Raw genomic sequence first — 9,142 nt, forward strand, 5'->3', positions numbered from 1 at the left:
AATTGCCCTTAATGATCGTCTGTCACGATCACTGAGGACACACTTTCGTCCGCGCTGTGATTTAGCAGATGATGTTTTTCCGCTTTTCAAATATGCGGAATAAATCTTCGATACAGTACCTCTTGAAACACTAAACACCTCGGCTACCTTGCTTACGGAAGCACCTACCATACGTGCTCCAACAATTTGCCCACGTTCGAAGTCTGTTAACTCTGACATAATGCAATGACAACCTCACATAACAGTACTGTCAAAAACGCCAGCACCACCTACATATTTCATTAAAATCAATCTTTCTTTTCAAACATGCATTTCACAAGGTGTTTCCATATTTTTGTCCATCCACTGTATTTGAAAACAAATGTATTTATGCACTTAATTGGAATAAGTATAATATAACAGAACAAGGGTAATTTTATATTAAGGCTCTGTAGGAAATTTACCTATGGTGCTAAATACTGCATTATATCAATTTTATTTGATGGTATAGATATAGGGGAATACTCTGAGAGTAATTTTATGTCAAGGATCTGTAGGAAATTTATTTATTCTGCTAAATATCGCATTCTATAAATTTCATTTGATGATATAAATACAGGGAACAGTCAGTACTTTTTTAATTGTATTTTTATATTTTTTACGCGGAGATTTAATTATGCTAAATCAGATATTTAATAGATACTTATAATTACAATACACCACGAGTGTTATTATATTCATTCTTATTCACAGACATAGAATTTTTTACAATATGAGAGTTAATAATTATCTCTTTTATATCGAGAAATACGTATGGCGTAGATACCTACACGTTACACATTTTATTTGTATGAAATCGTTAAAATCTTTGGATTAGTATACAGCACTGAAAGTGAGATACACAATCAGGTTTTATAGCATATATCTAGTTGTAACTAAAGTTTTTGCCCAAAGTTCGTAATAATGTTAGAAAAAGAAACACGAAGGCAGTATATTTAGTACGGGTAGAAATCGCTACCCAAATATATAATTTCTTGCCAACGTTTTGGTAGTTTTTCAAAGCCTTCAGCCCAGAAAATTATTGGATTAACCCCATTTTGGAAGTCCTGTGCCGAATGTACGGTAGCACGAGCAAGATGTAGCTGCAAATGCGAAAAAAGGTAGAAGTCAGAAAGAGCGATGTCGGGGATGTATGGTGGGTGTGTAAAAAGATGCCCGGGACTTAGAAACATCACTTACCCTGAAAGATACCCTTAGAGTTCGTACAGAGTCCAATCGGTGAATGCAGACACATGTGGTCTGGCATTATCTTGATGGACATTACCTTTTTATGCCGGAACTCAGTTCGACGTTTTTCCTTGATAGCTGTGTCAACACGGACTAACACCTCGCTGTACTCCTTACTGTTGAGGTTTTTACCTTTTTCCAGATACACTTTATAGATAATACCTCGGTAATCCCCCCAGATGCAAAGTATGATCTTTTTGTTAACCATACTGCGCTTCGCGACGCTACCGACGGGTTCAGCGGGCGTTAGATCAACCCCCTTTTCGGCCTGTGTTGTTTAAGTAAATTCGCTTTTCATCACACTTGACGATCCTGTCAAGAATTTTGTCCTTGAGAAGATATTCCAGCAGATTAGTGCAGACCCGAACACGTCTCTCCTTATTTGCTTGAGTCAGCTCATGCGGCAACCAGCGATTAAACTTGTACGTCAAGTTTATGCGATGCATATCACGACTAACGGGAGGTAAAGAGTGACTAAAGAGCGCTCTAATTCTTGAATGTCATAGTCCTTGCTTTTGAACTTTCAGTACCAAAGTGTCATATGATACAACCTTAGTATTTAAAGCTGGTCACATGATTTGGTGACGTTCTTTAGCTGAATTTTTGCAACAGTAAGTAAATGATGCAACAGTGAAGTAAATGATAGTTCTAATCTGGTAGCATGATGGTTCCATTTCCGACACCATGTTAACGACACTTTTTTACAAATTTCACAGAAGCAAATCTCTTTCTTCAAATGCCAAAAATCGTATGACAATGATCAAACAACGCCAATGCGAACTGTTTTCGCAGACGGTATGGCTGGAAATTTTCGTTAAAACCCGATATTGTATGAAATAAGGTATGTCAATAACTCCCAAATTTTGGGTTGAGAATCAGTGTTCGGTAGATCACGCAAATTTCTGAAAGTTTATTTAATTACAATATTTCATGCAAATTATTAAATTTATTATATTTTATATTTATATTTGTTTATGTTAAAAGAATACAACTAACATTCAGAGATGGTTACTGTATGGAGGAAGTCGTCACAGTATTTGTATATTATTTCTGTTTCATTTTATTCTAGAATCTTCATTTCTTGCACGCAGAGCAGCTATGTGTGTGGGTCACATACATAGTACGTACACATACGTGTAGTAAGTTGCAGTACGTAGGCGGGTTGGAATCAATAGCGAGTTTTAGGGGGCTTCTGTGAACGCTTTTCTAAATTTTTAATTTGCTAATTTCTTGTTCTTTTTGTTTGCTTGTTTATTTCATATTTTGACTCACGACAAGTAGAATTTGGCCTAAGGTGACCCGTTGGCCAAATCCCCTTGCAAGTTTTTATTGATCTATACGGGGCATTTTTAACAGGAAAAAATGGTGCAAAACATGCTGAGAACTGATGCATATGCTAGGAGTAGATGATGACAATAATAGATTCACAGAAAGGATTCCGAATGTTACTCATATTCGGACACGCTTTATGTGTTGAAGGCAATACATGCTAAATTTAAAACTAGGATAGTTGCTTCTTTGACTCACTTTTTGAAATGATAGTATCCATGTTTATGCCTTCTGAAATTTGATATACTCATGCTGGGGAATTGGTGCCAACCACTGTGTGTTCCATGGTACCACTTGTCTCAAGAGCTACGACAATTTGCTGCACTTTGCTCGGTGTTATCTTGTATTAAAATACAATAGTATTTTGTATTAAAATACAATAGGCGATGAGTAATAAGGATTTTTATGCCTTTGACAGGGTAAACAAGTCCCGTATTAAGTTAGTTTCAGTGTATATTAGAACCAAGTCATCTGTTGGGTACTTCTGTGTCATCTCCGTCATTAGTATTTTCGCCACAACATTATAACTAAAAGCCATTTGACTACTCGTACAACATTCCTATTTCACAACATTATTTGTTAGTGTTAGAACATTCCCTTGTTCTGTATTATATTTCTCAAATAATAGTCACTGCTGTATGTCCTCCTCGTCGTGGATCCTTTAGTGAGTAATTATTTCACAAGACACTCTCTTTTAAACTACGTGCTACTTTTATTATATATACAAAATATATCATCACTCGCATGCTACTCATAACTACAGCTACTCGCATTCCAGTCCTTTTCTTACTACTGCGCGCGTTTCGATGCTTGGCGCTGTGCCAGCTTTAAGTCCGATTATGATATACCACATCGATAGTTCTCGATATATCGCACCCTTGCTCTGTATTATATTACTCAACTAATAGTCACTGCTACTTACCAGGAATGCGCTTTATCAAACAACTAACTTGTAATTGACGGATACATTATCTTTGTCAGTCAGTGGCTGCAAATATTGAAGATATGTGCGCCACTTTATGCGCCCTGATCTGTATTTACGGGCACGAAATCCTAAATTTTACGCTGTTTCTTCTGTTCACATGTTTGATTAACCTTTGAAAGTTTTGTGGCTGTTGTCTTTGAAAACATTCTACAGCTTTCTATTAAATTCCAGCACTAATAGAATAGTTCATGCACTAAAAGACACCACACATTCCATATATTCAGCATTCAGAGTTTCTTTATTTGACTTACCAGAAGCAGAAATCACACATGCAGAAGCTGCAGCTAGCAATAGAATAGCATAAAAAGTAATATGAAATGTATAAACACGAGGTAAAATGAAATAAAAGCATTTTGATCCCATTTCGTCGAAGAGCAATTAAAATTCAAATTTGAGTGTTTTAAACGATTTTTAATTGATATCAATAAAAGTATGTTCAAATTGAGAACAGAAATATTTGTTTTCTAAACTTTCAAATAAAGCTTTTTAATTTTTTCTTTTAGATGATTATTTTTAAAAATACTTCTATGTTAGTGATGGCAACATTATTGTTTACTTAATAATACAAATAATTAAATGTATTTTCAAATGGAAATGATATTAAATCTAATACAACTCCAACGGAGAAGGATTATTAATTCAAATATTTTAATTATTTTGCGATTAATAATATGTCAATAAACTTTATGTCAGAGAACATTTGCAGTATGTATAGTATTAGTATAATATTCATTATTTTAATATTGATTTGGATCTGTTCCTGTTTACACGTTACACAGCAGCCTTCTATAGTCATTGTTTTTATATCAGGTAAGTTTTATCTTAGCTGTTAAAAGCAATAAAAGTTGAGTTGAAAGAATCTTCTGCTATATTTCTTAGATTACATTTCCTTTAAGAAAATTAAAACTTAAAGACAGAATCAAAATATGTAACATGAATAAATTTAAATAAAAATAACTAAAGGAGTCTTATTTCATAAGATGCTGATAAAATTCAGTATGTTAAGTTAGGTAATGTGAAAAACGATGCTAGACCTAAAGCTGAAATGTATTGTGTATAAGATTGTAACTATATTACAATTGCAGAAACAGTGGAAATTTCTACCTGCATTTTGAGTTAAGGAAAAATGAGAGTGTTTGAGGTCTGGAAGGTAACCTCACAAGTGATGATGAAATATTGAGAGCGTCAATGCGTTGCACATGATTTCCAATAATGATGTTCTTTATTTTTGATGTATAAATTCATTCTGATTCCAAAGTAGGTATGTGAACAGTTAATGAATCCTTGCTCAAGTATGGTATTGTCTGACAGGCTAACTGGCAAAGGGTTCTTGCGCAAATCTTTAACCCTTTCCGGCACGCTACCTTTTAAAGTCGGAGTTTAGATAAAAAAAAAAAAAAAAAAAAAAGGTAGGCAGTCTAATTAGGCTAGAGAAGTACACAAGTAAAATTTTGTGAAGATAGCACTTATCGTTTTAATTCTGTGGTCTATTCAATCAGTCTACCCAAAGTGGGCACACTGATTGAATAGAGCTTCGAAAAGAATGCTGAGACGACCATTGTTGTCAATGAACTGACCATTGAGATGCGGAGAAACAAAGAATACAGACTCTCAGTTGTCCTAGATTATCGGCGAGCCCGGTCTGGGCACACCTAGGGTTCGCCGTATGATTTTAGGTTCGATTCCCGGCGAAGGCGTTGCATATTTTTCATCTTGCCTGCTTCCAGAAAAATACTTATGTCTCTACACTACTAGGCATAAGATTATAATAAATATTTATTATTGTCTTAAAGAAAGAAAATATTAGAGTCCATTAGCATACGATGATAATTACTATTTTGTTTATAAATCTAATTTATATAACATGAAATAACACTTGAATTAATTGACTTTCGTATTGGCTTTTAGGGCAGGACTTCTCAACTAAAGGGGAATTCTTCTGAGGGGGAATTTCAGCTTCAGGGGGGATGAGAACGCGGTTAGCATTTATTGACCTGTTAGACATTTAGTTTTATTTTATAAATATAGAAAACTACTTTTATTCAAGTTTTGCTATTTATTAATTTTTCTATTCTTTTTTTTTTTTTTTTGTTGTTGTTTAATTTATAAAACATATTAAGAATAATCTAAATTTAAATAAATGTGTATGTACTTTACGAGTTTTGCAAAGGAAAAGCGCAATCTAGCAACAGTGAAAACGGTGCATGGAGAAAAATAGGTAGAGAACCACTGTTTGGGAGTATAAAAGATAAAACACACTTTACTAAGATTTTCCATTCTGTCATGTTTTCTTATTAAAAATTTATTAATTCCAGATGAGTGCAAGAAAAGAGATGAGATTTGTGCATCAGACAAAGAGAAATCTGGAATTCAGTTTGAGCAAAACACTGGGCGGCAGAAAAATGAAAAAGGAGAAATCCTAGTTACGGATACAGTGAAGGAGAAAAACGAAAATGAAGAAACAGAAACTGAAGCTGAATTATCAGATGTATCGCAAGAATCCGATGTCAGTACCGAAGACGCAAATTTAAATATCGCAGACACAAAACACGAGACTGGAGAAAGAAAACTTGCCACTAGACTAGCACAAATAAACACTGGACTTTCAAAACTGGATTCAAAAATTACAAAACTTAATTCTGAAAGGAACAACCTCCAAGAGGAATTCGAAAAATTCAGAATTAAGTCAGAAAAAGACTGCATGAAAGAACTCACACATGAAGAAACAAAAAGTTTAGATAAACTCAGTGAAGAAAAAGTGGAATTCATAGTTGAAGAAGAAAAGGGAAAGACAGAGGATATTGACATGGAACAGAAAAATTGTATATTCCCTAAGAAAATGGATGAAGAGCATGTAGAAGATGTCGGTTACATTGAAGAGGAAATTAAAAGCAACAAGGAGTTAATTATCAATAACAAAGACTTACTTCTTAACTGCATCATTATGTGATTTTGTTTTTCAAATTTGTTTTATTTACATATAACTTAATTTGAATTTTTTGCGGTAGAAATTTTGTCAGTTCTGCTGAGATAAATGTTAAAACTTCTGAATTATATTGAGCATGAAACGGAGCTTCTTTTTCGAATAAAAATGGTTCTTTAAAAGCATAATTCTTTTACAGCTACAGTTGATGATTTACTTAATTAATTGGAAATCATAAAAGTTAATTAATTATAAATTGTTAACAAAGTTAACTGTTAACAATATTAATAACTTTGTTACATAATAATCAACTTTGTTAATTATTACATATTACTGAAGACTCTGGCATAAAACGTAATGACTAAGCCAGCTGAAATTTCTGCATGTGAAGAAAACTTAATCATATTTCTTTTGCTACAAGAATAATTAAAAGATTCATTTAGAAACCACATTTAACTTTTAGAATTAGGTTATATATTTTCTATAATCTACTATGCGTAACATAAAGGAATGCGTTTAGGTCACTGGAAATATATTTTAATGAGGTGTCATGTATGACTTCTTTTTATTTGTAGCTTTATTTAGAAAAAATAAAAAAAAAATTAAAAAAAAAAGAGTTTAAGCCGTTTTACATTGGGTCAACCGGAACGTTGCGGATTTTTTATTATAAATAATAACTAAGCAGTTCAAAACCAAAGAAAATTTGAGTCATATAAACACCATTTTGTTCTGTGATTTTCTGCGATCTCTCCAGCAGCCGGAAATTTTATTTTTAGAAAACGTCATTACGTTTATTCGTGAAAACGTTATCGAGGTGCTGTTTGAAAGTCTTCAAAGAAGTGAACTCCAAGGCGTTGAAAGCATTTTCAAGTGATCGATACGGACGAAAATTCGAGGCGGCAAGGTCTAGTGAACATGCAGAGTAACACAAAACATCCCAGCCGCACTCAGTAAATCTTTGCCTGAAGAAATGTAGGGCGAAGAATTGTCATAATGGAAGACAACACCTCCACGATTTGTTAATTCTTGGAGCTTTGCTTCGACATCTGCTTTGAAATTACTATTTGAGAACCATTTTTCGGAATTTATTTTCTCCATTTGTTGGTACCAGCTCTTAGTATACAATTCCTCGGAACCGACCAGTTATGGGAGGAGACCCGGGGTTCTCCCAGACCACTGGCTGGACTTGTGTCCCGACAGTTTCGATTTCTTGGGTATATAAACAGACTTCACAGGACTAGAACCATAGGTCCATCCTATGGTAGGCACAGGCTTGGCAGGGACCGTACTGGTACTGTCGTGTCTATTGCCATCGGACATGTCGTGTCTATTGCCATCGGATGTCTATTGCCATCGTGTCTATTGCCATCTATTGCCATCGGACATCCCATCGGACATTACATGGGGACGCTCTCATGTAGATATTAAGCGCTGTGCCGGGGGGAGGCTCCCCGTGCAGCCCTCAGTGTGATGGATTGTGGCAATGAACATGAGAAACAGCAGAGATTTCCGGATGACCTGAAATATTTTACTCAAATAGTAAAGTGTAATATTCAAAAGAAATGGGTAATGTTATGTATAGATATTCCAGTTTTAAGTAAACGTTTAAGTAAAACTTCAGTAAACGGCTATTCGCGTTTTAAACTTCTAGATGTAAAATATTGTATCATTTAAAACCGAAGGTAACATTCACTTTATTTATTATTATTTAAGTGACATTTACTCTTCTACTGATTTTACAAACACTGAATTTAATAATAAAGATAACTTAGTTGTTAGGCATTAATGCACCATTTCAAGGATGTTTTGCGTGACATATATATGTATGGACGGGATAAAGGACTGTTTTTCCCAAAGAGGATTGTAAAATGGATTCAGAAGAGATTTTTTAATTGACGTCTGTACGTACATATATATGTATCTCATATAACTCAAGAACGAGCAGCCATAGAACGTTGCAATTTTGCATTTGAGACTGTTATAACATGCAGTTGTGTACCTCCCCCCTTTTGTTGCAATCGCCTGTACCAGTCTTATATATACACTGTCTATAAAAAATTGCTAAACCAGGGAGGACTGATCAGACAAACTGCAAAATTACATGAAGCAGGAATAAAAAACGACATCTGAAGCACTGCATAAAAGAAATCTGTAGTGGATTTCTCATGCGAAAAGTGCTTTATAAGATTGGAATTTGCTCAGAATATCGTGTTATGCTTGGAATAAGATAAGTAAATGCTTATCAGCAAGTTTCGAAATTCGATAGAGGCAGGAACATTGCGAATCGAAAGTGTAAATTATCGTTCCGTGATATCGCGGTCCCAATGGTCGTCCTCCAACCATTGTCATGCGAATATTTAATCAATGGATTGCTGAGGGTCATGCTCAGGATATCAACGCCCTCCCATGAATAATGTCAGTAACGAAAGACATATTGTGAGGTCAGCCCTGCAAAACAGTACAACTACATCAAGGACCATTAGTCAGGAAGCAGGAATGTTTGCAGAGCACCCAGTATCAGCTCGTAAGGTGCGTCGACGTTTCAGGTAGCTTGGATTATCAGCAGATTGACCATTACTTAGACGTCCCTTGACAATGCAGCATAGAGAGAGACGGCGAATCTAGTTTGCCAAACGACA

At 34.8% G+C, this 9,142-nt stretch overlaps 1 protein-coding gene across 1 annotated transcript; it reads left to right on the forward strand.

Moving 5' to 3' along the window:
- The first annotated feature begins 4,196 nt into the window (after positions 1 to 4,196).
- On the forward strand, positions 4,197 to 6,678 carry LOC118200352 (uncharacterized). The gene is made up of 2 exons (XM_035372316.2): positions 4,197 to 4,390; positions 5,896 to 6,678. Exons 1-2 carry the CDS (start codon positions 4,252 to 4,254, stop codon positions 6,528 to 6,530), a joined length of 774 nt encoding a protein of 257 aa, XP_035228207.1. The 5' UTR covers positions 4,197 to 4,251; the 3' UTR covers positions 6,531 to 6,678.
- The last annotated feature ends 2,464 nt before the right edge of the window (positions 6,679 to 9,142 follow it).

This window comes from Stegodyphus dumicola, chromosome 9 (genome assembly GCF_044657685.1).
Source record: "Stegodyphus dumicola isolate Sdum_Otavi_A_Nest chromosome 9, ASM4465768v1".
Lineage (NCBI taxonomy): Eukaryota > Metazoa > Arthropoda > Arachnida > Araneae > Eresidae > Stegodyphus > Stegodyphus dumicola.